The following is a 27,734-nucleotide window of genomic DNA, read 5'->3' as shown; positions in this document are numbered from 1 at the left end:
ATAATTTGAGACTACAGTGCCCGTTGTTTTAGCTCTTATCACAGCTGGCAACTGGTAGTGATTTTTTGTTGTTGTTGTTGTTTTGTTTTGTTTTGTTTTGAGATGGAGTCTCACTCTGTTGCCCAGGGTGGAGTGGAGTGGGATGATCTCAGCTCACTGCAACCTCCGCCTCCTGGGTTCTCAATCTCCTGGCCTCATGATCCGCCCGCCTCGGCCTCCCAAAGGGCTGAGATTATAGGTGTGAGCCACTACTCCCGGCCCTGGTAGTGATATTTAATCCAATCCAACAACTATAGGCTGGGTTAAATAAAAGGTCATTATTGTCTATATTCCAAGTGGAATTAAATGTAGTCACAGAGACTCCTAACATTTTCCTTATATTTAAGGGAAATCACTTCTAAAAAACACACTAATCAGAATTGTGCTGTTCAGAGTTTCTTATTTCTTAGATGAAAAAAACTCATCAGTTATATTCATGTGATCGCAGCTAAAAAGTCAGTATTTTCTTTTTTTTTTTTTTTTTTACTCTAATGTGGCTTCATTTGAAATTTCTCAGATTCTACATTGTACTAATTGATTATGAATAACAAATTATAAATAAAAAACTCTTAAAGAGAAAAACTTGGCTTAAAAAAATCATTTCATATTTCCTTATAAGCCTTTGTCCTCTAGGTTGTAATGACTCTGACTTCCCACCTGTGATGGAAAGCCAAGAGTCACAAGGTCACTATGTTTACTCTTACATAAAAGATAGTACACATTGTGGCTAGGCTGCTTACTTCAAAAGGCAACCTATAGGTTTCCACACAAAAAGAGGCACACATTTGCATTTGCATTAGTATAGTATGCATTTGTATGGATATTGATTTAAAAATTTATGTAATCTGCTAATGCTATTTATTACTCATTCCACTGATCCCTGAAGTCTCTTAACTAGTAGAGAAAATAACTGATTTAGCAAGAAGCAACATGGGGAAGGGTGACAACAATATGTATTGTTTGATAAGAGAGACTCCTTACTGTGTCAGACTCTTGAGGTCCTTTTGGAATAGTGGGTAGCACCACTTTACCAGAAGAGTCTGATATTGGAATTTGCTGGGTGATGAAGATTTTATCTTGAAGCTTACTTTCATCCCTGTAATAATGACAAAATAACAGAGCCATCAACAACTATACACACAGAAAACCTGGTTTAGAATAACAGACTTGTTATATTAACTTTCAATTAGCACATTCAAGATGCCCACAAGAACCATCATGTTGGGCTCATGTTTATTACTTTAGCAACTAGAGAGCTCTTACCCAAATTCCTTTGTTTCCCCACTGTCAGAAACAACATAGTCTGGAACTGGAGGCTTAGAACTCTGGTTGTATTTCCTGTGGTAGGTGAAAGTCAACAAAGATAATGAATGAGGCAGTGTCTCCTCATGCCTTCATATTTTTTTTCATATTTTAATTTTTTTTTATTTTGTATTTTTGTGGGTGATAGTAGGTATATGTATTTGTGGGGTACGTGAGATGTTTTGATACAGGCATGCAATGTGAAATAATCACATCATAGAGAATGAAGTATCCATCCCTTCAAGTATTTATCCTTTGTGTTACAATCCAATTATACTCTTTTAGTTATTTTAAAATGTACAACTGGCCAGGTGCAGTGGCTCATGCCTGTAATCCCAGCACTTTGGGAAGCCGATGTGAGTGGATCACCTGAGGTCAGAAGTTTGAGACCAGCCTGGCCAACATGGTGAAACCCTGTCTTTACTAAAAATACAAAATTAGGGCTGGGCACAGTGGCTGAGTGCCTGTAATCTCAGCATTTTAGGAGGCTGAGGCGGGCGGGTCACCTCAGGTCAGGAGTTCGAGACTGGCATGGCTAACATGGTGAAACTCCTGTCTCTACAAAAAATACAAAAATTAGCCAGGCATGGCGGTGGCACCTGTAATCCCAGCTACTTGGGAGGCTGAGGCACGAGAATCACTTGAACCCAGGAGGCAGAGGTTGCAGTGAGCCGAGATTGCACCACTGCACTCCAGCCTGGGTGACAAAATGAGACTACTTCTCAAAACAAAACAAAACAAAAAAATTAGCCAGGCCACATGTGGCACATGTCTGTAGTCTCAGCTACTCAGTAGACTCAGGTGGGAGGATCACTTGTGCCTGGGAAGTGGAGGTTACAGTGAGCTGTGATTGTGCCACTGCACTCTGGCCTGGGTGACAGAATGAGACCCCATCTCAAAAAAAAAAAAAAAGAAATTTACTTATCTTTGCAAACCAATAAAATCTTAATATTGTTATGTTTATCTTCAGTTGCCACTCATTCAGCTGAGCAATATTGTAGCTTCTGAGTAAGCACTACCTTAAACATCTAAGGTGAATCTTCCCCTCCCCCTGTAATTCCAATTCATCTTTCATTTTCATGCTCACTCATTCCCACTCTTTATCTCTGGGAGCTGCAGTAGTTAAGCAGTAGGGCCTTTTTATATTTTCTGGTCCTTTCCCATCCCTTTAGTTCTAAGTAAGAAAAATAAGTTCATTATTCCTATGTGGTTTCTAGATTTGATAACAACTTGGTATTTCAATGCAGAAATTGGGAGTTACCTAGAAGGACAGCCATTCATTTTTGCAAAGAGCAATCGCAAGACTTTTTCCTTCTGCTCCCAGGTCAAATCTCCAATATCCACATTTCCTTCAATATGTGTCCTGAAGAATTTCAGAGGAAAAAAATGCAAAAAGGAAAAATATCATCAAATAGGCTTCTCTTCTTTTTAAAAAATATATAATGTGTAAACGTAAGATAAATTCCATACCATAATTGAATATTATGAAACAACTACAGGTCAGGCGCGGTAGCTCACACCTGTAATCCCAGCACTTTGGGAGGCCGAGGCAGGTGGATCATCTGAGGTCAGGAGTTCGAGACCAGCCTGGACAATGAGGTGAAAACCCATCTCTGCTAAAAATACAAAAATTAGCCAGGCGTGGTGGCACATGCCTGTAGTCCCAGCTATTCAGGAGGCTGAGGCAGGAGAATCACTTGAACCTGGGAGGCGGAGGTTGCAGTGAGTTGAGATCATGCCACTGTACTCCAGCCTTGGCAACAGAGTGAGACTCTGACTCAAAAAAAAATAAAAAAAATTAAAAACTGTAATATAACATTATTTATCTAGAGACACACACAGACAAAGGGAACAAGAAAAAAAAAAAGTTTTTTAGGCCGGGCACGGTGGCTCACACCTGTAATCCCAGCACTTTGGGAGGCCAAGGTGGGTGGATCATGAGGTCAGCAGATCAAGACCATCCTGGCTAACACAGTGAAACTCCATCTCTACTAAAAAATACAAAAAAATTAGCTGGGTGTGGTGGCGGGCACCTGTAATCCCAGCTACTTGGGAGGCTGAGGCAGGAGAATGGTGTGAACCCCAGAGGCAGAGCTTGCAGTGAGCTGAGATCATGCCACTGCACTCCAGCCTGGGCGACAGAACAAAGACTCCATCTCAAAAAAAAAAAAAAGGAAAGAAAAAAGAAAATGAGCCAGACGTGGTGGCACGTGCCTGTAGTCCCAGCTACTCGGAAGGCTGAGACAGGAGAATCGCTTAAACCCAGGAGGTGGTTGCAGTGAACTGAGATGGTGTCACTGCACTCTGGCCTGGGCGACAGAGTGAGAATCTGTCTCAAAAAAAGAAAAAAAGTTGTTTGGTGAAATTACTGACGTGTTTTTCCATTAACATTTCTTTTTGTATTAAATATTTTACTGTGAAAACAGTGTAACAAAATTTTAAAAATAATGCATAACTTATGTAGTCTATTTTCTTACCTTCAAACAAAGCTGCAGGTAAGCTTTCCAGACAGGTCTCTATCTACACTACAACTTTCCCAGAGGATTCACAGTCTACTTTCTGTTTATAAAAGCTAACATGAGGCCTGGGCACGGTGGCTCATGCCTGTAATCCCAGCACTTTGGGAGGCTAAGGTGGGCAGATCATGAGGTCAAGAGATCAAGACCATCCTGGCCAACATGGTGAAATAAAATACACACAAATGGAACAAGATAAAAAAAAAGTTGTTTAGTCTCTACTAAAAATACAAAAATTAGCTAGGTGTGGTGACGGGCGCCTGTAGTCCCAGCTACTTGGGAGGCTGAGGCAGGAGAATTGCTTGAACCCCAGAGGCAGAGGTTGCAGTGAGCCGAGATCACGTCACTGCACTGCAGCCTGGCAACAGAGCGAGATTCCGTCTCAAAATAATAATAATAATAAAAGCTAACATGTAGAGTACTGGTATTGTAAAAAATATTTTTGTGGCCAGGCGTGGTGGCTCACACCTGTAATCCCACCACTTTGGGAGGCCAAGGCAGGCAGATCACGGGTCAGGAGATCGAGACCATCCTGGCTGACACGGTGAAACCCCGTCTCTACTAAAAATACAAAAATTAGCTAGGTATAGTGGCACACGCCTGTAATCCCAGCTACTCGGGAGGCTGAGGCAGGAGAATTGCTTGGACCCTTCAGTTGGAGGTTACAGTGAGCCAAGATCACCACTGTACTCCAGCCTGGCAACAGAGCAAGACTCCGTCTCAAAAAAATTAATTAATTAATTAATTAAATTTAAAAGTCTAGGTTTCATCTTATGATTACCATATACTTCATTTTTTTAAAAATTTATGGCCGGGTGCAGTGGCTCAAGCCTGTAATCCCAGCACTTTGGGAGGCCGAGACGGGCGGATCACAAGGTCAGGAGATCAAGACCATCCTGGCTAACACGGTGAAACCCCATCTCTACTAAAAAATACAAAAAAAAAACTAGCCGGGCGAGGTGGGCACCTGTAGTCCCAGCTACTCAGGAGGCTGAGGCAGAAGAATGGCGGAAACCCGGGAGGCGGAGCTTGCAGTGAGCCAAGATCCGGCCACTGTACTCCAATCTGGGCGACAGAGCGAGACTCCGTCTCAAAAAAAAAAAAAAAAATTTATTTATTATTATTATTATTTTTTTTTTTTTTTGAGACAAGGTCTCACTCTGTTGCCAGGCTGGAATGCAGTGGTATCATTATGGCTCACTGCAGCCTTGAACTCCTGGGCTCAAGCATTCCTCCCACCTCAGCCTCCTGAGTAGATGGGACTACAGACACACACCATCATGCCAGGCTACTTTTTGTTTTGTTTTTTTGTAGAGCTGGGGTCTCACTGTGTTGCCCAGGCTGGTCTTTAACTGCTGGACTCAAATGATCCTCTTGCCTCAGCCTCCCAAAGTGCTGGAATTACAGGCATGAGCCACCACACCCAGTCGATTACCATATACTTCAACTGTCATTTTCCAATCTACCATTTAAATAGATGATGTAATTTTTTTTTTTTTTTTTTTTTTTTTTTAGACAGAGTCTTGCTTTGCCGCCCAGGCTGGAGTACAATGGCACAATCTTGGCTCACTGCAACCTCTGCCGCCCGGGTTTAAGCGATTCTCCTGCCTCAGCTTTCTGAGTAGCTGGGATTACAGGTGTGTGCCACCACGCCCGGCTAATTTTTGTATTTTTAGTAGAGACGGGGTTTCAGCATCTTGGTCAGGCTGGTCTTGAATTCCTGACCTCGTGATGCACCTGCCTTGATCTCCCAAAGTGCTGGGATTACAGACGTGAGCCACTGCGCCCGACCCAATGATGTAATATTTTAACCACCATTTCTGCCCTGCTGATAGAGGCAATAGGACACTAAGGCTAAAGTGTTAAGGTGGTCAGTAGCAAAAATGTCACATAGAACACAGAATAGGAAGAGTCCAGTTACTGCAGTAACAATATAGACAATCATTTAACTTCCTCTGAAAATGTATAACACTTAGCATTCCATAAACAAAAGGGTATAAAGAAAACTGCCTTATATATGGTAGGGACTCAACTTACTTGATATATTAAATAAAAAAGAGAAAAAAAAAGAGAAATTACAGCAAATCTCTTGGTAACAGTAGTAGTATTACAGATTTCTGAATATGACAAGAAGTAAATTATAGTTTGGGCATTTTGAAGAAGAATCTTATCTATCAGAGACTACTGAGCATGTCCAGCCTTCTCAAAAGCCATGTAATTCAAAACAACCTATAAAATTAGTCCTTTAAAAATAATTTAAAGCAAAAAACACATGCAGAAGATGTTAGGCTGGGCATGGTGGCTTGTGCCTGTAATCCCAGCACTTTGTGAGGCCAAGGCAGGAGGATCACTTGAGCCCAGGAATTCCAGGCTGCAGTCCTTTTAAGTTTCTTGAGTTAGAGCCTTTGAAGAATCTAATTGCACTGGAATATAAAATAATTTTATTTCAGAATAACCTCAAATGGACTATAATTTAATCCATGGTTTATAGCGGGGAGACTGCTCTAAGAAACAAAAATGCTGACAGGAAACAAAGTTAATCATTATGTAATATATAGTCTGCAACTGTCTCAAACATTCTGTTACCTTTATCATAGTGGCAGATCTCTAAAATTTTAGAAAATTTTGGGGGACTTTTGGTTAATACAATGATGGGGGTACTACTGATCGTCCTCCAATCCATGGGACAGTTCTCTATAACAAAGAATTGTTACAAGGCCGGGCGCGGTGGCTCAAGCCTGTAATCCCAGCACTTTGGGAGGCCGAGACGGGAGGATCACGAGGTCAGGAGATCGAGACCATCCTGGCTAACACGGTGAAACCCCGTCTCTACTAAAAAAAAAAATACAAAAAACTAGCCGGGCAAGGTGGCGGGTGCCTGTAGTCGCAGCTACTTGGGAGGCTGAGGCAGGAGAATGGCGTGAACCCGGGAGGCAGAGCTTGCAGTGAGCTGAGATCTGGCCACTGCACTCCAGCCTGGGCGACAGAGCGAGACTCCGTCTCAAAAAAAATAAAAATAAAAATAAAAGAATTGTTACAAATAATTGTTTTGGTTTTTTGTTTGTTTTTTGAAACAGGGTCTCACTCTGTCGCCCAGGCTGGAGTGCAGTGATGCGATCTTGGCTCACTGCAATCTCTGCCTCCTGGGTTCAAGCGATTCTTGTGCCTACTGAGTAGCTGGGACTACAGGCCCCCACCACCACGCCCAGCTAATTTTTGGTTTTTGTTTTGTTTTGTTTTGTTCTTTTAAGACAGTATTTTGCTCTCGTCACCCAGGCTGGAGTGCAATGACCTTGGCTCATTGCAACTTCCACCTCCTGGATTGAAGCGATTCTCCTGCCTCAGCCTCCCAAGGAGCTAGGATTACAGGCATGTGCTACCACACCCAGCTAATTTTTGTATTTTTAGTAGAGACAGGGTTTCACCATGTTGGCCAGGCGGGTCTCAAACTCCTGACCTCAGGTGATCCACCTTCCTCAGCCTCCCAAAGTGCTGGGATTACAGGTGTGAGCCACCACGCCCAGCCTAATTTTTGTATTTTTAATGGGACAGGGTTTCACCATGTTGGCCAGGCTGGTCTTGAACTCCTGGCCTCAAGTGATCCATCTGACTTGGCCTCCCAAAGTGCTGGGATTACAGGTGTGAGCCACCATGCCCAGCCTACAAATAATTGTTATATTAATTTTTTTAATTATATGGTTGGATAGATATTATTACCTATGAATTTCATCTCAGGATAGTAAAGAAAATAGTACAAAATATTTCTGAAAGTATGCTTATCAAAAATGTTTAACTTGGCTGGGTGCAGTGGCTCACGCCTATAATTCCATCACTTTGAGAGGCTGAGGCAGGAGGATCACTTGAGGCCAGGAGTTCAAGACCAGTCTGGGCAACATAGTGAGACCCAGCCTTTAAAAAAAAAAAAAAAATTTTCACCTGAATCTAATCAGGCTTTTATAACAAATTTCCAATTTACGGGAAACAAAGGAACAAGTGAAAAGATATATAATGACCTTATATATCTTAAATAAAAAACAACCTATAGTACAAATAGTCTCCTTAACAAGACTTCTATCATGAGACAGAGGGGAATGTACTAAGAATACATCCAAAGCCCCACATGCTATGCTAAGCCTAGAGATTACAAAGATGAATAAGTCAGTTCCTGTCCTCAAGTAACCTACTGAGAAATCTATTCAATACTTGAATATTATAAAACTAAACTTTTCAGACTTCCTATTTCTGTAAAGGACACAAAAATAGCAGCAAAAAAGATGATAAAGTATTGCTAGTACCATTTTTCGGCCTCCAGAAGATCCTGATTCACACTATTGGTGCTGTGCTCTCTGCCATCAAATGTTCTGATTTTGGGATATTCTGTTCTTCCTGCACATGCTGCTCTCATTTTTAAATTGAAAGCAGCTTGTGCTATCTGCTTATAATGCTTCCTGCTAATTAGGATCTGTTGCTTCACTTGGTGTAGAGCATCTAAAAAGAATCTTTCCACTTCTGTTCTCTCATCCAGTATGTTCTTGGCCAGCTTCTTCACACGATTCATTTCCCTGTCCTTCATCTGAAGAAGGTGCTGCAGCTTGTCAATTTCTACCTGACCCGCTTGGTTCTCTATCATTGCGTGTTGCTGCAGTTTTAAAACTTCACTCTCAAACTCTTTGGTCATGTAACCCAGAGCAGTCTCCAAGTTTACTACCTTCTTCTGAAGGGTTTGGATTTGTGATCTCTGCTGGACAAGTTGCATAATCTTTTCCTTAATCAACAGATCATTGATCTCCTAAAAACAGAAAGAGAGGTGATTTTTTTTTTTTTTTTTTGAGATGGAGTCTTGCTCTGTCGCCCAGGCTGGAGTGCAGTGGCACGATCTCAGCTCACTGCAACCTCCATCTCCTGGGTTCAAGCAATTCTCCTACCTCAGGCTCCTGAGTAGCTGGGATTACAGGTGCCCACCACCACACCCAGCTAATTTTTGCATTCTTAGTAGAGACAGGGTTTCACCATGTTTGCCAGGCTGGTCTCGAATTCCTGACCTCAGGCTATCCGCCTGCCTTGGCTAGGGTAACAGGCATGAGCCACTGTGCCCGGCCGATTTTTTTTTCTTTAAATCATTCCAGAACTTAGGAAGTTCCTCACTAATTTCCATTACTTCATGAGATTTGAGTTTTATGCCAGGCTAAGGTGATATTTTGGTATTTTATGTAGAGAGTAACAAACATCCTAGGATCCTTGTCGGGACTTGGGAAGGCAATCTACTAATTGTGAATTTTGCTAATTAAGAAACTTTCTTGCAGCCATAAAACAAGAATGAAGGGCTGAGCATGGTGGCTCATGCCTGTAATCCTGGAGCTTTGGAAGGCCAAGGTGGATAGATCACCTGAGGTCAGGAGTTCCAGATCAGCCTGGTCAACATAGCAAAACCCTGTCTCTACTAAAAAATACAAAAATTAGCTCGCCATGGTGGTGTATGCCTGTAGTACCAGCTACTCAGGAGGCTGAGTCAGGAGAATCACTTGAACCCAGGAGGTCGAGGTTGCAGTGAGCCAAGATCATGCCACTGCATTCTAGCCTGGGTGAGAATGAGACTCCATCTCTCTCTCTCTCTCTCTCTCTCTCTCTCTCTCTCTCTCTGTCTCTCTCTCTCTCTCCCTCTCTCTCTCTCTATATATATACACACACACACACATATATATAAACTATACAGCAAAACATTAATAACTATATTGGAAACTGTGGCATATCCTTGTTGCTTATACCAATATCTATTTTCCCTTTCCCTTTCCTCCTTAGTAGTAAAACCCCAACTTCATTCAGAAAGGCAGTTAAGTCCATCTGAAAATTCCCAGTCTCCCTTGAAGTTCAGCATAGCCATTTTCTAGTCAATGATATGTAAATAGAAATGTGTGTAGGACTTCCAGAAAGACCTCTTAAAGGAAAGGCACACTTTTTTCTTTTTTTCTTCCTTCCTGCTATTTAAAGGAATGGTTAGAGCTCCAGCATCCCCCACTGGGCTGTGAGGTAAGTTTGAGGATGTAAGCCAAGTGTTGCAGAGCAGAGTTAAGGAAGCTGAGTGTCTATTAACTTTGTGGCACTACCATTCCTGCTGAGGATTGCTTACCTCCAGGACTCCTTTAGGTGAAAGAATAAAAGTGTGGTGATGCCACTGATGTCAGGACTGTTACTCACAGCTAAATGTATTCCTAAGTGACTCAGGGACCAACTCTAGGCAAAGAAAAATGAATATTCTAAGGTAGTAGAGGATAAGGGTCTTATTTATGTTTCTGATATATTCTTTATAAAGTTGAGTCTAATGCTTCTTATAAGCATTATAAGATTGAGTATTTAACCTTTACAGATAAAAAAAGTGCATCATCCAGACAGATGAAAAATGGTCTCATTGTCCTTATATATCATTATTACACTCAATTTTTGGTATTTATCAACCCAATCCTTAAATAAAGAAAAAAAGGACACCAAGTCTAAATGAGAGGGAACCTTTTGATGTAAAAGTAAAGCATGACTCTCTTGCAACTTCTGGGAGTTTTTTTGTAGAGCGCCAGCTTCCTTCAGGTGATATGCCAGGGCTTTCTGGAGATAAACATTCTCTTTAAAAACATTTCTTCCAGCATCGTTCAATTGCCTGAAATAGATATAAGATCTCAAAACACAGGTCTAACTTTTAGATATTGCCAAAATAGCAAAATGATTGCTTTACCACCTGCACCCCCCAATATTAGCAATAGCGACCACCACTTATTTAGCTTATGGTGGGTACTCAATAGTTAGGTGGGAATCTTGTAATTTAAGTTCTTGCCCAATAAAAAAGTGAAAACGGCTGAATGCAGTGGCTCACATCTATAATCCCAGCACTTTGGAAGGTTGAGATGGGAGGATCACTTGAGTCTAGGAATTTGAGACCAGCCTAGGCAACACAGTGAGACCCAATCTCTAAGAAAATCTAAAAAATTAGCCAGACATGGTGGTTTGCACCTGTAGTCTGTCGCAGCTACTTAGGTAGCTGAGGAAGGAGAACCACTTGAGCCCAAGAAGTCAAGGCTACAGCAGAGAGCCATGACTCCACCAGTGACAGAACGAAACGCTGTCTCAAAGATAAATAAATCAATAAAGTGAAAAAGGATGGGTTACTTCTAGTCCAAGGCAGTTAAGAGCAGGTATGAGTCTCCCATGCTCTTTCCTGTCCACATGACTGGACATGAAAAACTCAAACATGGAAGAGGTGCAAGAAGGAAGCAGCGAGGTTCCTGAATCATCTCTGGAGGAGAGCTGCCAGACCCACATAGGATTGTTCCATGAACAATAAATAAACCATTAAGACTTGAGAGTTAGATATACTTCCACTAATATACCTCATGACAGCCCTGGTTTTATTATCTATTTATTTTTATAAACTCAGATTACTAGGAGAAGTAAATTAGCCCTACTTTTAGATGAAGAAATTTAACTTCAAGAAAGTTAAGAAATGTGGCCTGGCGCAGTGGCTCACATCTGTAATCCCAACACTTGGGGGAGGCCAAGGCAGGTAGATTGCTCGAGCCCAGGAGTTCAAGACCAGCCCAGGCAACATGGCAAAACCCAGTCTCTACAAAAAATACAAAAATTAGCTGGGCGTGGTGGCACAGTAGCTGGTGCCTGTAGTCCCAGCTACTCTGGAGGCTGACGTGGGAGGATCACTTGAGCCCAGGAGGTGGAGGATGCAGTGAACCACAATCGCGCCAATGTACTCCAGCCTGGGTGACAGAGCCAGACCCTGTCTCAAAAACAAAGAAACAAACAAAAAGGTAAGAAATCTTCCTAAGGTTAGTTAGCATACATGTTGAGAACCAAAGTCAAATTCAGGCTGGGCACAGTGGCTCGTGCCTGTAATCCCAATACTTTGGAAGGCCGAGGTGGGTGAATCACTTGAGGTCAGGAGTTCAAGACCAGCCTGGCCAAGATGGTGAAACCCTGTCTCTACTAAAAATACAACAATTAGCTGGGTGTGGTGGCAGGTGCCTGTAATCCCAGCTACTCAGGAGGCTGAGACATGAGAATCGCCTGAACTTGGGAGGCAGAGGTTGCAGTGAGCCAGGATCATGCTGCTGCACTCTAGTCTGGGTGACAGAGTGAGACTCCACCTCAAAAAAATAAATTAAATAAATAAATAAATAAATAAATAAATAAGTTCAAAGCCCAGGTTCTTTCCACCACACCTTGCTGCCACAGAAAGAGTGGAGGAGAAAGGGGTAGGAGTACACAAAGAGAAACAAACAGTGAGGGACAGTAGACCAGAAAATTTGAAGCAAGTAAGCCAGAACAGAAGGGGGAAGAAGGTAAGAAGAAAACAGACCAGCAAAGAGGCAAGAGGCTATCAGAGTCAGAAAGGAGGCAGCAGTCTCTTACACAACAGCCTCATGGTGGGCTCTCTCTGCCAGCATTATTATCTTCTTTTCAGCCTCTTGTTCTAGTCGGTGCTAAAAAAGAAAATGGGCTGCTTAAATAGTTATGCCTCTAACAACAAATTTTACTCATCAAAAAGTATTTTAGAATGTCAAATAAAAAACTCCTATCCCCATGACCTGAAAGAAGAACTCCCAAGCACTGGTGGAGGAGCCAACAAAGAGGACAGTGTAAACACAGGAACCTTAGGGTACCGCCCCATTTCCCCACTTAAGCAAGCAGTATGACATATAAGTAGGGGAGAAAAATCACTTCCATATTGGAAAGCAGAGCCAGGAGGAATTTCTGCTAAATGCACTGAAATGAGAGTTATTCATTTATTCATTCAGGAATGGAAGCCCTCAGGACTAGGCTGTTCTCAGTAGCCTCTCCCTCTACTCCACCCTAATCTTGATTTCTTTTTTACTTGGTGTAGAAAATAAAAATTAGAAGTGCTTGGTCAGTCTACAAAACACTATGAGCATTGGCCGGGCACGGTGGCTTACGTCTGTAATCCCAACACTTTGGGAGGCCGAGGCGGGTGGATCACCTGAGGTCAGGAGTTCAAGACCAGTCTCACCAACATGGAGAAACCTCATCTCTACTAAATATACAAAATTACCCGGGTGTGGTGGCACATGCCTGTAATCCCAGCTACTTGGTAGGCTGAGGCAGGAGAATCACTTGACCCCGGGAGGCAGAGGTTGCGATGAGCCGAGATCGCGCCATTGCACTCCAGGCTGGGCAACAAGAGCGAAACTCCATCTCAAGAAAATAAATAAATAAATAAAAAATAAAAGAATACTATGTGCAGTAATAATTACCAGATTGTTTTAGATACTGAAATTCTGTGGTGAACAAAACAGACAAGGTCCCTGATCTCATGAAGCTTATATTCTAGGGTGAAATCTAAACAATAAGCAATAATTATCATATTTTGAGCATTTACTATGTGCCAGGAACAGTTTTAAGAACATTACATGTATCATTTATCTGTCACAGCAACCCTGTAATATAGATACTACTATTATGCCCAAAAGCAGGGACTAAGGAAACAGAAAAAGAAAGGTTGGCTAGGTGTGCTGGCTCATGTTTGTAATCCTAGCACTTTGGGAGGCCAAGGTGGGATGACTGGAGCTCAGGAGTTAGAACCCAGCTCTAGGACTCCCCATCTCTGGGAGTCTCCCTCTGTTGCCCAGGCTGGAGTACAATGGCGTGATCTCGGCTCACTGCAACCTCTGCCTCCCGGGTTCGATTGATTCTTTCACCTCACCCTCCCGAGTACCTGGGATTACAGGCACCTACCACCATGCCCAGCTAATATTTGTATTTTTGTAGAGACAGAGTTTCAGCATGTTGGCCAGGCTGGTCTTAAACTCCTGACCTCAGGTGATCCACCTGCCTCAGCCTCCCAAAGTGCTGGGATTACAGGCGTGAGCTACCATGCCCAGCCAAAAAAACAATTTTTTTAAATTAGGCATGGTGGTGTGTACCTGTGGTCCTGCTACTTGGAAGACTGAGACAGGAGGATTGTATGAGACTGGGAGGTGGAGGCTGCAGTGAGCCATGATTGTGCCACTGCACCCCAGCCTGGGTGACTCTGTCTTAAAAAAAAAAAAAGAGAAGAGGTTGGTGACTTGCCCAAAGTCACAAAGCTAGTAAGTGGCAGAGCAGGGATTTATATGCAGGCAATCTGATGCTATACAGTCTCCTAACAAGTAAACAAATAAAAATAATTTATAGACTGTGATAAATGCTATCAATAAAATAAATGGGGTAATAAGGTAGATAGTAACTAGAGGAGATCATTTTATTATTTATTTATTCTTATTTTTGAGACAGAGTCTCATTCTGTCACCCAGGCTGGAGTGCAGTGGCACGATCTCGGCTCACTGCAACATCTGTCTCCCGAGTTCAGGCGATTCTCATGTCTCAACCTCTGGAGTACCTGGGACTACAGGCGTGCACCACCATGCCCAGCTAATTTTTGTATTTTTAGTAGAGAAAGGGTTTCACTATGTTGACCAGGCTGGTCACAAACTCCTGTCCTCAAGTGATCCACCAGCCTTGGCCTCCCAAAGTGCTAGGATTATAGGCGTGAGCCACTGTGGCCAGCCTCATTTTAGATTAGAGTTTAGGAAATCTCTCTCTAAAGAAATGATATTTGAGCTCTAAATAAGAATGATCCAGAGCTGGAGGAACAGCATTCCAGAAAGAGGGACTAGCAATATAAAAATATGGATGTAGAGGCCAGGAGTGGTGGCTCATGCCTATAATCCTACATTTTGGGAGGCTGAAGTGGGCAGGTCACCTGAGGTCAGGAGTTCGAGACCAGCCTGGCCAACATGGTGAAACCCCATCTCTACTAAAAATACAAAAATTAGCTACTCAGGAGGCTGAGGCAGGAGAATCAACTGAACCCAGGAGGCAGAGGTTGCAGTGAGTCGAGATCATGCCACTGCACTCCAGCCTGGGTGACAGAGTGAGACTCTGTCTTAAAATATGTGTGTGTGTGTGTGTGTGTGTGTGTGTGTGTGTGTGTGTGTGTAGGACAGGGCTTTGTGATTCAAAGAACAGAAAGAAATAAATGGGAAAATCAAACAAACACCAATGACCTGGGAAATCCTTTATATGGCCGGTTGGGGCATGCTGAGGTATGAAGTAAGTGAACAGGCCTATTGGAAAGCCCAATGCCATGAAGCAGCAGCACCAGGGCTCAAACCAGCACAGGAGAAATATCCACAAAGTTTACACCTAACATGGGAAAGCAGACCCTACTGTGATGTGAACATTCATTCCCATCCTTCTTTTTCCTTCCCAGCTTCCACTAGTGGTGAGGAAAACAAAACATTCACTTTCCCAGTAGTGTGTGTGTGTGTGTGTGTATGTGTGTATGTATGTATGAGAGAGAGAGAAACAGAAAGAGAGAGAGAGAGAGAGAGAGAGAGAGAGAACAGGGCCTTGCTCTGTCATCCAGGCTGGAATACAGTGACACAATCATGGATAATTGCAGCCCCGAATTACTGGGCTCAAGCAATCCTCGAGCCTCAGTCTCCACAGTAGGTGGAACGACAGTGTGTGCCACCCAGCATTCTTTATAACATGGTTCTGGTCAGTGATATGTAAGATGAAATGTGCTAGCGGCTTCTGGGAAAGTTGTTATGGCTTCCAGATAAAAGGGACAGACACAGCTGGAGTCTCCCTTCTTGTCTTGAACACAAAGCTTCAAACTGCAGTAACTGTCTTGTAACCATGAAGGGAAGGTCAGCAGCCATCTGCTCTCATATATAAAAATCATGTTTGGCCGGGCGCGGTGGCTCACGCCTGTAATCCCAGCACTTTGGGAGGCCGAGGCGGGCGGATCACAAGGTCAGGAGATCGAGACCACGGTGAAACCCCGTCTCTACTAAAAATACAAAAAATTAGCCGGGCGCGGTTGTGGGCGCCTGTAGTCCCAGCTACTTGGGAGGCTGAGGCAGGAGTATGGCGTGAACCTGGGAGGCGGAGCTTGCAGTGAGCCGAGATCGCGCCACTGCACTCCAGCCTGGGCTGGGCGACAGAGCAAGACTCCGTCTCAAAAAAAAAAAAAAAAAAAAAAATCATGTTTACATAAGCACTGTTACTTAGGTATTCTGTAAACTGATCAACTCTTTCTAACCTTTACTTTCTACACCAAGTAGAAAAGAGATCAAGATTAGGGTGGAATAGGCTCCTGAGAACAGCCTATTCCTGAGGGCTTCCATTCCTGACAGTGCCAGGGAGGGTCTCAGAGGGAAAGCACCAGGGTGCTGCACTTGCCCCATTTCTTCCTGGTTATTCTATACACAAACTGGAAACCTAGAGCCACTTTCTATAGCAATTCCTTTTATCTAAACCCCATAGGAGCAGGGCATGGTGGCTCATGCCTGTAATCCCAACACTTTGGGAGGTCAAGGTGGAAGGACTGCTGGAGCCCGGGAGTTTGAGACCAGCAACAGTGAGACCCCATTTCAGTTTGTTGTTGTTGTTGTTGTTATTTGAGACAGTCTCGCTTTATCACCCAGGATGGAGTGCAGTGGAGTAGTCTTGTTTCACTGCAACCACTGCCTCCGGGGTTCAAGCAATTCTCCTGCCTCAGCCTCCTGAGTAGCTGGGATTACAGGTGCAAACCACCATGCCTGGCTAATTTTTGTATTTTTAGTAGAGATGAGGTTTCACCATGTTGGCTAGGCTGGTCTCAAACTCCTGGCCTCAAGTGATCCACCCACCCTGGCCTCCCAAAGTGCTGGGATTACAGGTGTGAGCCACCATGCCAGGCCCAGCAAGACCTCATTTCTACAAAAAATAAAAATTAGCTAGGTGTGATGATACATGCCTGTAGCCCCAACTACTTAGGAGGCTGAGGTAGGAGGATTGCTTGAATCCAGGAGGTGGAGGTCAAGGCTGCAGTAAGCTGTGATTGCGCCACTGCACTCCAGCCTGGGCGACAGAACAAGACCCTGTCTCAAACAAACAAACAAACAAACAAGTAACCAAACAAAACCTCATTTGCCCCACCCTCAAGTGCCTACATTCCTACCAATTTCTGAAAGAATCTATTTAATTCTTCCCTAAGAATAAAAAATTAAAGAAAAGATGAAAGAACAACCATGAGTCCTCTGAAAGGATTCTGTAGAAGTGTTCCAATGTACTTCCCACAATTTGGAGAGTTAACTTCAGAAATACAGAAAAAGTTGGAAGCTGTGTTGTAAGGAACTTTTTTTTTTTTTTTTTGAGAAGGAGTCTTGCTCTACCACCCAGGATGGAGTGCAGTGGTGCAATCTCGCCTCACTGCAACCTCTGCCTCCTAAGTTCAAGCAATTCTCGTGCCTCAGCCTCCTGGGTAGCTGGGACTACAGGCACGTGCCACCACGCCTGGCTAATTTTTGTATTTTTGTAGAGATAGGATCAGGCTGGTCTCAAACTCCTGACCTCAGATGATCCACCTACCTCGGCCTCCCAAAATGCTGGGATTACAGGCATGAACCACCGTGCCCAGCCTAAGCAACATTTTTTATTAGCGTCTTTACCTCAGCTTGACTAAGGAAACATCTTTGCACACATATGAGAGTGACTTCTCCACTCCCATCTTCCCTATATAATGGAGTACATTCCCTATATAATGGAGTCTTACCAGGGGAGTATCAAGCTGAGGGAGACATGTCCCAAAGCCTTCCGAAGAGGACAAGATTTCTGAATGGGAATGAAAACAAGGACTAGGTATTGAGATTTCTAGAAGGTTTTATTTTCCCTGATTTTATTGTGCTATAATTTAGTAACAATCTTCTAATCTTATATTAAGATACCAAATGGAAGGTTGATGTTTCAGAATGCATATAAATATACTTATGTTGCTCTAGTAAACAAAACATTTTAAATTAACCCTAATAATCTGTACCTTTTCTTCAAAAAATCTGCTTTCCAGTCTTCTAAGAGTCTCCTGATGTATCCGCTCTGTGTTTCTTAAATTCTCCTTCAGCTAAAATTAAAATAACAAACAAAAATGGTCAATAGAAAATAGGGTTCATTGGGCATATACTCAGAAATTATCAATAAGGAAACGTTTTCTGTTATACATTACCTCTTAATCCTGAACACACAGAAAAAAATCTGTGTTCCTGCCTCTGAGTATCAAATTTCCCTCAATCTTCTACAGATTGATAACATTAGTACAGTAGTCCCCCTTATGTGCAGTTTCACTTTTTGCAGTTTCAGATAACTGCAGTCAATGATGGTTCAAAAATATTAGGAGGCTGAGCACGGTGGCTCACACCTGTAATCCCAGCACTTTGGGAGGCTAAGATGGGCAGATTGCTTGAAGAAGTTTGAGACCAGACTGGGCAACATGGCTAAACCCTGTCTACAAAAAATACAAAAATTAGCTGAATGTGGTGGGGCACACCTATAGTTCCAGCTACTCCAGAACTGAGGCTGAGGTGGGAGAATCATTTGGGCCCAGGAGGCAGAGACTGCAGGGAGCCCAGATTGCTCCAACCTGGGCAACAGAGCGAGATTAGTCTTTTTTAAAAAAAAAAAGATGTTTTGGAAGAGAGAGAGAGAGAGACAACATTAACAAGACTTTCAAAATTAGTATCAACATACAAGTTTATAAAAATATCTACTATCCCATGGTATGTGGAGATGGATTTTTCATCTACCATTAGACTCCCTCAAAAATCTATAAATTAATAAAGCTTTCAAAAGATAAGTAGGCAGCACACATCACAAACCTTTAAAAGTTCATGTTCATTAAACCATAAATTCTACTAAGAAGTTATCCTAAAAACTAAAGATGTAGGCCGGGTACAGTGGCTCACACCTGCAATCTCAGCACTTTGGGAGGCCGAGGCAGAGGATCACCTGAGGTCAGGAGTTCAAGACCAGTCTGACCAAAATGGTGAAACCCCCATCTCTACTAAATACAAAAAAAAAAAATTAGCCGGGCGTGGTGCCACATGCCTGTAATCACAGCTACTTGGGAGGCTGAGGCAGAAGAATTGCTTGAACCCAGGAGGCGGAAGTTGCAGTAAGCCAATTGTGCCATTGCACTCCAACCTGGGCAATAAAAGTGAAACTCCGTCTCAAAAAAACAAAAACAAAACTAAAGATATAGAAAAAGATTTCATTCCTTAGATGATCCCCACAGTTTATAATAGTGAAAATTAGGAAAAAGTCCAAATGTTCAACAGCAAGCAACCAATCAATAAATTAAGATGTATCTACCCAATGGAATTCCATGCATCTATTGAAAAAATTTTGTAGAAAATGTTTAATGGCATTGAAAAATGTTCACAATATATAAAGTGAAAAATCAGATTAACAATTTATATCATGACTTCACTTTTATAAAAATAACACATAGTTATTTTTAGATGTTTCTACAGCAGAGGAAAAAAGAAACTATACAATGGTTACATGGTGTAATTATAAGGGATGGAGTATTTTTATTTTCTAATTTTATCAGCCAAACTAAATTTGCTGTAATGAATGTTATCATTTTGTCAAAAGAAGATTAAAACTATTTTAAAAATAATAACTGCAATCTAACAACATATGCAATATATGCTTCTTCTGTTAATCAGGTATATGGAAATCATTTTTAAATTTTTCATTTCTTTTTTTTTTCCTTTTTTTGGAGACAGGATCTGGCTCTGTTGCCCAGGCTGGAGTGCAGTGATTTTTTTGTAGAGATGGTGTTTTGCCACGTGGCCTAGGCTGGTCTTGAACTCCTGGGCTCAAGTGTTCTTCCCACCTTAGCCTCTGAAAGTGCTGTTATTACAGGCATGAGCCACTGTGCCCAGCCAGAAATAATTTTTTTCTTTAAAACATGTCTTGAATACCTTTTGAGAATCTCAATTTAACAGTTCTCTTTGTAATTTGTATAATGAATTCTATATACGCAGTATAATTAATTTTCTTCCCTAATGTATACCTCCTAATTTAAAATTCATGGGCCTTCACACCTGCCACAATTCTGCTACATTTGGGATTCCACAGAACCACCTTATTTTTTCCCATAATCCAATATCTTTTGAATTTTAAGTCTTCCTCAACGGCCCACTTTGAAAGGTCTCAAGCCTGTAATCCCAGCACTTTGGGAGGCCGAGACGGGCGGATCACGAGGTCAGGAGATCGAGACCATCCTGGCTAACACCGTGAAACCCCGTCTCTACTAAAAATACAAAAAACTAGCCGGGCGAGGTGGCAGGCGCCTGTAGTCCCAGCTACTCCGGAGGCTGAGGCAGGAGAATGGCCTAAACCCGGGAGGCGGAGCTTGCAGTGAGCTGAGATCCGGCCACTGCACTCCAGCCCGGGCTACAGAGCAAGACTCCGTCTCAAATAAATAAATAAATAAAAAATAAAAATAAAAAATAAAAAATGAAAGGTCTGAAATCTATTTCTCCACTAGGTGGCAACACTGTTCTTAAAAAAAATTATATCATGGCCTACTTGAATACGCACAACTAGTTCTTAATTCATTTTGATTCAGAATGTATACCTGTACATAGGCTATTTTAAGAGTTTGTGAAAAGTTAATTATGTTGATTCAATCTACAGCATTTTCATATAAAACATAACTTGTATTCCTTCCAGAAAAGTTGACATTCCTTCATTTATGTTTTTAACAAAAGACCCACTCAGCATTTAACGAAGATTGATTCAACATTACTGTGTATCTTGTATTTCAATGAATACAAAGGACAACACTATTCATGTCTTAAATGAGTGCAATCTATTAGGGGAGATAAGATAAATGATAAATAAATGTAATATCAAGACAATATCTTTAGGTACATAAAAAGACAAGATAAAAAAGACAGAATGGGGCTAAGTGGTATAAAACGGATAGAAAATGCTATGGAAACACACAGAAAAGAAAATTATTACTTTTTTTTTTTTTTAAATGGAGTTTTGCTCTTGTTGCCCAGGCTGGAGTGCACTGGTGCGATCTCAGCTCACTGCAACCTCTGCCTCCCAGGTTCAAGTGATTCTCCTGCCTCATCCTCCCAAGTAGCTGGGATTACAGGCATGTGCCATACCAGGCCCAGCTAATTTTGTATTTTTAGTAGAGACAGGGTTTCTCCATGTTGGTCAGGCTGGTCTCGAACTCCAGACCTCAGGTGATCCACCTGCCTTGGCCTTCCAAAGTGCTGGGATTACAGGCATCAGCCACCACACCTGGCCGAAAATTATTACTTTGAAACAGGACTCTAGGGGAAGGCTTCATGGAGAACATGAATTTGAGCTGAGACTTTGAAAGACAGGTGGCTGGGCATGGTGGCTTATGCCTATAAGCCTAGCACTTTGGGAGGCCCAGGCAGGCAGACTGTTTGAGCCCAGGAGTTTGAGACCAGCCTCGGCAAGAGCGAAACCCCATCTCAAAAAAAAAAAAAAAAAAATTAGCCAGGTGTGGTGGTACGTGCCTGTAGTACTAGCTGCTGAGGAGCCTGAAATAAGAGGATCACTTGAGCCCAGGGAAGTAGAGGCTGCAGTGAGCCATGACTGCACCACTGCACTCCAACCTGGGTGACAGAGTGAGACTCTGTCTCAAGAAAAAAAAAAGAAACAAAAAAAGAGGCCAGGTGTGGTGGCTCATGCCTGTAATCCCAGCACTTTGGGAGGCCGAGGCAGGCAGATAATGAGGTCAGGAGATCGAGACCATCCTGGCCAACCTGTACTAAAAAATACAAAAAATTAGCCAGGTGTAGTGGCACGTGCCTGTAGTCCCAGCTACTCGGAAGGCTGAGGCAGGAGAATCACTTGAACCTGGGAGGCAGAGGTTGCAGTGAGCTGAGATTGCACCACTGCACTCCAGCCTGGACAACAGAGTGAAACTCTGTCTCAAAAAAAAAGAAAAAAAGAAAAAGAGGCCGGGCGCGGTGGCTCACGCCTGTAATCCCTGCACTTTGGGAGGCCGAGGCGGGCGGATCACGAGGTCAGGAGATCGAGACCATCCTGGCTAACACAGTGAAACCCCGTCTCTACTAAAATACAAAAAAAATTAGCCGGGCACGGTGGCGGGCGCCTGTAGTCCCAGCTACTCGGGAGGCTGAGGCAGGAGAATGGCGCGAACCCGGGAGGCGGAGCTTGCAGTGAGCCGAGATGGTGCCACTGCACTCCAGCCTGGGCGACAAGAGTGAAGACTCCGCCTCAAAAAAAAAAAAAGAAAAAGAAAAAGAAAGATAATATTTTAATGGGCAAAGACCTACCAGGAATATATTCCAGATAAAAACAGTGTGAACAATGTAACAAAGAGACAAGATTTCAGGGATTAATGAATACCCATTTTGGGTGAATTAAAGGAAGTATGGAGGTGGGTGGGTGATGTAGTAAAAGGAGATAATAATGTTCCCAGACAGGTACAGGGTCTTGACTTTAACATTAAGGTGTGTGGACAATATTCTGTTTACAGTGGAGGAACACGAAAGACAGCTCTTCTTTATTTTATTTTTTTATTTTTATTTGAGACAGAGTCTCACTCTGTTACCCAGGCTGGAGTGCAGTGGTGTGATCTTGGCTCACTGTAACCTCCGCCTCCCAGGTTCAAGCAATTCTCCTGCCTCAGCCTCTGGAGAGCTGGGACTACAGGCACATGCCACCATGCCCAACTAATTTTTCTATTTTTTAGTAGAGACAGGGTTTCACCATGTTGGACAGGCTGGTCTCAAATCTCAGATGATCCACCTGCCTCGGCCTCCCCAAGTGCTAGGATTACAGGTGTGAGCCACTGTGCCCCACCTAAAGACAACTCTTGAAGGACATGATCAGAACTGTGATATTTTAGGCCAGGTACGGTGGCTCATGCCCGTAACCCCAGCACTTTGGGAGGCCGAGGCAGGCGGATCACCTGAGGCCAGGAGTTCTTGACCAGCCTGGCCAACATGGAGAAACCTTCTCTCTACTAAAAATACAAAAAATTAGCTTAGCACGGTGACATGCACCTACAGTCCCTGTTACTTGGGAGGCTGAGCACCAAAATCGCTTGAACCCAGTGGGTGAAGGTTGCAGTGAGCCGAGATCGCGCCACTGCACTCTAGCGTGGGCAACACAGCAAGACTCCATCTCAAAAAAAAAAAAAAAAAGAACTGTGATAATTTTAAAAGTATTTCTGTAGCTGTGTATACACTGGACCGTAGTGGTATGGTAGTTTTAAAATATGTCTACAAGTTCTTTGGCACTCTTCCCTTCAAATAATGGAACCTAATTCCCCACTGCTAGGAATATAGGCCAGACTTAAGGATTCACTTTTAACTATTAATAATAAAATATGGTAGAAGTAATGCTACGTGACTTTGAAGGCTAGGTCATGAAAAAGATAGCTTCTGTCTAGATCTTGCTCAGATTATGCACTCTGGGTGAAGTCATCCACCAAGTCATGAGAACACTCAACCAGTTTATAAAAGGGCCCATATGCGCTAAGCGTAGTGGCTCACGCCTGTAATCCAAGCACTTTGGGAGGCCGAGGTGGCCAGAACACTTGAGGTCAGGAGTTCCAGACCAGCCTTACCAACACGGTGAAACCCTGACTCTACTAAAAAAAAAATATATATATATATATATATATATTTTTATATATATATATTTTTTTGTGTATATATATTTTATATATATATACACAAAAATTAGCTGGGGGTGTTGGCGTACACCTGTAATCCCAGTTACTGGGGAGGCTGAGGCAGCCAGAATCGCTTGAACCCAGGAGGCGGAGGTTGCAGGGAGCTGAGATCGTGCCACTGCACTCCAGCCTGGGTGATAGAGTAAGACCCTGTGTCAAAAAAAAAAAAAAAAAAGGCTCATAGGAGGAGAGGTCTCCCACTAATCACCAGCACCAACTTAACAGTCACTTGAGTGTGCCTCCTTGGAAGCAGATCCTCAAGCTCCAATCAAGCCTTAAGACAGATGACTGTAACCTGTGCTATACTAAAGTATTTCCTCCAGAGAAATCAGCAAATGCTACAAATCAAGACCTTTTTTTTTAACAGAGAGCTGCACACCAGTTTATATAATTTTTACCATGTGACATGCTATTTTATGCACTTTACATATATTAACTCATTTAATCCTATAACAATTCTATGAAATAGTAACTCTTATTTTACTTTATTTTTGAGACATGGTTTCATTCTGTCACCCAGGCTGAAGTGCAGTAGTGCAATCACAGCACACTGCAGCCTCAATCTCCTGGGCTCAAGTGATCCTCCCACCTCAGCCTCCCAAGTTGCTGGAACTACAGGCATGAGCTACCATGTCTGGCTAATTTTAAAAATTTTTTGTAGAGGTGGGATTTCACTATGTTGCCTAGGCTAGTCTTGAACTCCTGGCCTCCAAAGTGCTGGGATTACAGGCATAAGCCACTATGCCTGGCTGAGATACTAACTCTTACTATCCCATTTTACAGATAAGAAAACCAAGGTATAGAAAAGTTAAGTAACTTCCTATAGTTACGAAGCTGATTTCAGCTACTTGTTCCTGGCACTCACCTGTGCCACTTATTGAATTATCAGTAATGTAATAAAACTATATTCCAAGCCAAGGAAAGTAAGAGAAAGAGCACAGCAAGGTAACATGAATTTTCTGAAAGTACTCAGTGTTTCTCACCCCACTGACCCCTACCACAGAGCCTTCTAAATTTCTCTAAAACTATCATTCATCAGCCTAAACATTTTTATTTAGAAGTCTGCTACTTTTTCCCTGAGGTTTTGTAAGAACTTGTAGTTTGTTTCTTACTGAAGTCAATCCATAGGGTTACCTGCTGATAAACACAGGAGGATGTCTTGGCTGAGATTTGGTGAGTTCCCAAAGAAATCAGTGCTTAGAAAAAGAGAAGTCTAAAGTCAAGACCTTTGACATCCAGTCTGTCTTCTCCTTTTTCTCTCAAATAATTTCTAAAATGTCAAAGAGAATTCTTTGCTGTCTCACAGGAGTAAATGTTTGTGAAGGCTTCTGTAGGCATTAAATAGTTAATTCTAATTTCCTTTTTGTAAAAAAGGAATGAAACTTACATCATCTAACTCTCTCTCCACTTGGATTTTTCTCCTCTGGAATTGTCTTACTGCTTTCAGCTCTGTGTGAATCATGCCAATTTCTTTGGCTTTTTGATGGAACTGTCCCTCTAGTTCATCGATTTGCCTGGTATACTTTTGTTCCTGTATTCAAAAAAGAGGTAAACGAGTTAGGAAAAAGAACAGAAGTCCCACAGAGTCATGTTTCATTTGAAGCCTTAAGCCATTTGCATATCTTCTTTGAAGAAATACCCCCCCTTTTTTTTTTTTCTATTTGTATTTTATTATTATTTTTTTTTTTGAGATGGAGTCTGACTCTGTTGCCCAGGCTGGAGTGTAGTGGCGTGATCTCAGCTCACTGCAACCTCTGCCCTCCCAGGTTCCAGCAATTCTCCCTGCCTCAGCCTCCCGAGTAGCTGGGATTACAGCTGCCTGCCACCATGCCCAGCTAATTTTTATATTTTTTAGTAGAGACAGGGTTTCACAATGTTGGTCAGGCTGGTCTTGAACTCCTGACCTCAGGTGATCCACCCGCCTTAGCCTCCCAAAGTACTGAGATTACAGGCATGAGCCACCATGCCCAGCCCCACTTTTATTTTTGTATAAAGTTTTCATTTCTGTAAAAAGATACCATTTGTGTTGAATAAGAAAAATTTTTTGAAAAGTTTCTATATAAGCTGATTGTATAGAAAGGAAAAAATGCAGATGTTTATTAAAAAGGGATATGAGAAGAGTAAATACATCTTTTATCTCTAATATAAATAACATCCCAAACTAGTTAAAATTAATTAGCTAGGAGTCAAAGGGAGAGTGGTAAATATCCCTAATAAATAAAGAGGAAGGGAGGAGGAAGGAGGAGGATGAGGAAGGAGGAGGAGGGAGAAAAGGGGAAAGAGATATAAAAGAAGAGAGGAAGAGAAGGAGAAACAGGAGGAGGAGAGGGAAGAGAAAGTAAGAGGACAGAGAAAAGTAAGTGGGGAAGAAGGAAAGGCCAATAACAACAAACGAACAAAAGATACTAAAATAAATGCAAATTGCCTTCCAATCTAGCTCCGAATAAGAGAAACATAAATTGGGCTGGGTGCAGTGGCTCACGCCTATAATCCCAGCACTTTGGGAGGCCAAGGCAGGTGGATCACGAGGTCAGGAGTTCGAGACCAGCCTGGCCAACATTGTGAAACCCCACCTCTACTAAAAATACAAAAATTAGCCGGGTGTGGTGGCAAGTGCCTATAATCCCAGCTACTCATGAGGCTGAGGCAGGAGAATCAATTGAACCTGGGAGATGGAGGTTGCAGCTGGGAGGTGGAGGTTGCAGTGAGCTGAGATTGTGCCATTGCACTCCAACCTGGGTGACAGAGCAAGACTCCGTCTCAAAAAAAGAAAAAAAAAAAAAGAGAAATGTAAATTGAAATGACACTGAAATACCATTTCTCACCTATCACATTGCAAAAATCAAGTTTGAAGCCAGGCACAGTAGCTCACACATGTAATTCCAGCACTTTGGGAGGTCAAGGTGGGTAGATCACTTTAGGTCAGGAGTTCAAGACCAGCCTGGCCAACATGGTGAAACCCTGTCTCTACTAAAAATACAAAAATTAGCCAGGTGTGATGGCGGGTGCCTGTAATCCCAGCCAGTGGGGAGGCAGAGGCAGGAGAATCACTTGAACCCGGGAGACGGAGGTTGCAGTGAGCCGAGATCGTGCCACTGCACTCCAGCCTGGGAGACAAGAGTGAGACTCTATCTCAAAAAAAAAAAAAAAAAAAATCAACTTTGACAAAAGGCTCTGTTGGTAAAGCTGTGAGGAAACAGGCAATCTCATGCATGGCTAATGGTATTATAGAACAGTACAGTATCTATAAAGGGAAATTTGGCAATATCTAGCACAATTATATACTTTTCTTTGGTCTAGCAATACCACTTACAGGAATCTATCCCAACGATATAATGGCCAAAATGTGAAAAGATATATGCATGAAGCTCTTTACTGGCACATTCATTGTAATAGAAAAAGACTGGAAACAATCCAACTACCCATCAAAAAGGGACTGCTATGAGCTGTATGTGTATACCCAAAAAATCCTATGTTGAAGCCCTAATCCCCAATGTGATGGTATTTGGAGGCGTGACCTTTGGGAGGTAGTTAGGTTTAGATGAGATCATAAGGGTGGAGCCTCCATGATGGGACTAGTGAAGAAAGAGATGAAGAAACCAGAGCTTTCTCTCTGACAAAAGTAAGGATCCAGCAGGAAGTGGCCACCTGTGAACCAGAAGAAGGGACTCCACCAAGAACCTAACCATGCTAGCACCCTGACCTTCTAGCCTCCAGAATGATGAGAAATAAATGTTTGTTGTTTGAGCACCTCAGTCTATGGTATTCTGTCATAACAGCCTGAACTAAGACAGGGATCATCTGAATAAACTATGATACATCCACATAATAATCATCACACAGCTATAAAAGGGAATGATGCCGGGCGTGGTGGCCTACACCTGTAATTCCAACATTTTGGGAGGCCAAGCTGGGATGATTGCTTGAGGCCAGGAGTTCAAGATCAGCCTGGGTAACACAGTGAGATCCCATCTCTACAAAAAATACAAAATTTAGCTAGGTGTAGTGGTACTCGCCTATAGTTCCAGCTACTCCGGAGGCTGGGGTGGGAGGACCCCTTGAGCCCAGTAGTTTGAGGTTACAGGGAGCTATGATTGTGCCACTGCACTCCAGCTTGGGCAACAGAGGGAGATCCTGTCTCAAAAAAAAAAAAAGAAAAAAAAAAAAACAAAAAAGGGAATGTCTCTACATACTGCTATGGAGTGATCAACAAGGCATACTGTTAAATAAAAAAAGCAGGTACAGGTCTATGTATATTGCATGCTACCTTTTATCTAAGAAAGATTTTATATACAATC

At 42.5% G+C, this 27,734-nt stretch overlaps 1 protein-coding gene across 6 annotated transcripts in view; it reads right to left on the bottom strand.

The window, feature by feature from the left end:
- The window catches only part of BBOF1 (basal body orientation factor 1), a 50,079-nt gene that overhangs the window by 8,286 nt on the left and 14,059 nt on the right, over window positions 1–27,734 (bottom strand). For 5 of the 6 annotated variants that reach the window (XM_077941434.1, XM_077941438.1, XM_077941436.1 and 2 more), the window contains 8 exons: window positions 24,824–24,967; window positions 17,719–17,799; window positions 12,267–12,337; window positions 10,362–10,506; window positions 8,153–8,646; window positions 2,603–2,704; window positions 1,303–1,377; window positions 1,021–1,135 (listed from right to left, as the gene is read on the bottom strand). In XM_077941434.1, coding sequence (XP_077797560.1) covers window positions 1,021–1,135; window positions 1,303–1,377; window positions 2,603–2,704; window positions 8,153–8,646; window positions 10,362–10,506; window positions 12,267–12,337; window positions 17,719–17,799; window positions 24,824–24,967 — 1,227 coding nt within the window. The remainder of the gene's footprint in view (window positions 1–1,020; window positions 1,136–1,302; window positions 1,378–2,602; window positions 2,705–8,152; window positions 8,647–10,361; window positions 10,507–12,266; window positions 12,338–17,718; window positions 17,800–24,823; window positions 24,968–27,734) is intronic. The other variant, XM_077941435.1, reaches the window with a different exon arrangement.

This window comes from Macaca mulatta, chromosome 7 (assembly GCF_049350105.2).
Source record: "Macaca mulatta isolate MMU2019108-1 chromosome 7, T2T-MMU8v2.0, whole genome shotgun sequence".
In the NCBI taxonomy this organism is placed as follows: Eukaryota; Metazoa; Chordata; class Mammalia; order Primates; family Cercopithecidae; genus Macaca; species Macaca mulatta.
Note: the sequence above shows the minus strand (reverse complement) of the source record. Positions and strands in the feature narration are given on the sequence as shown.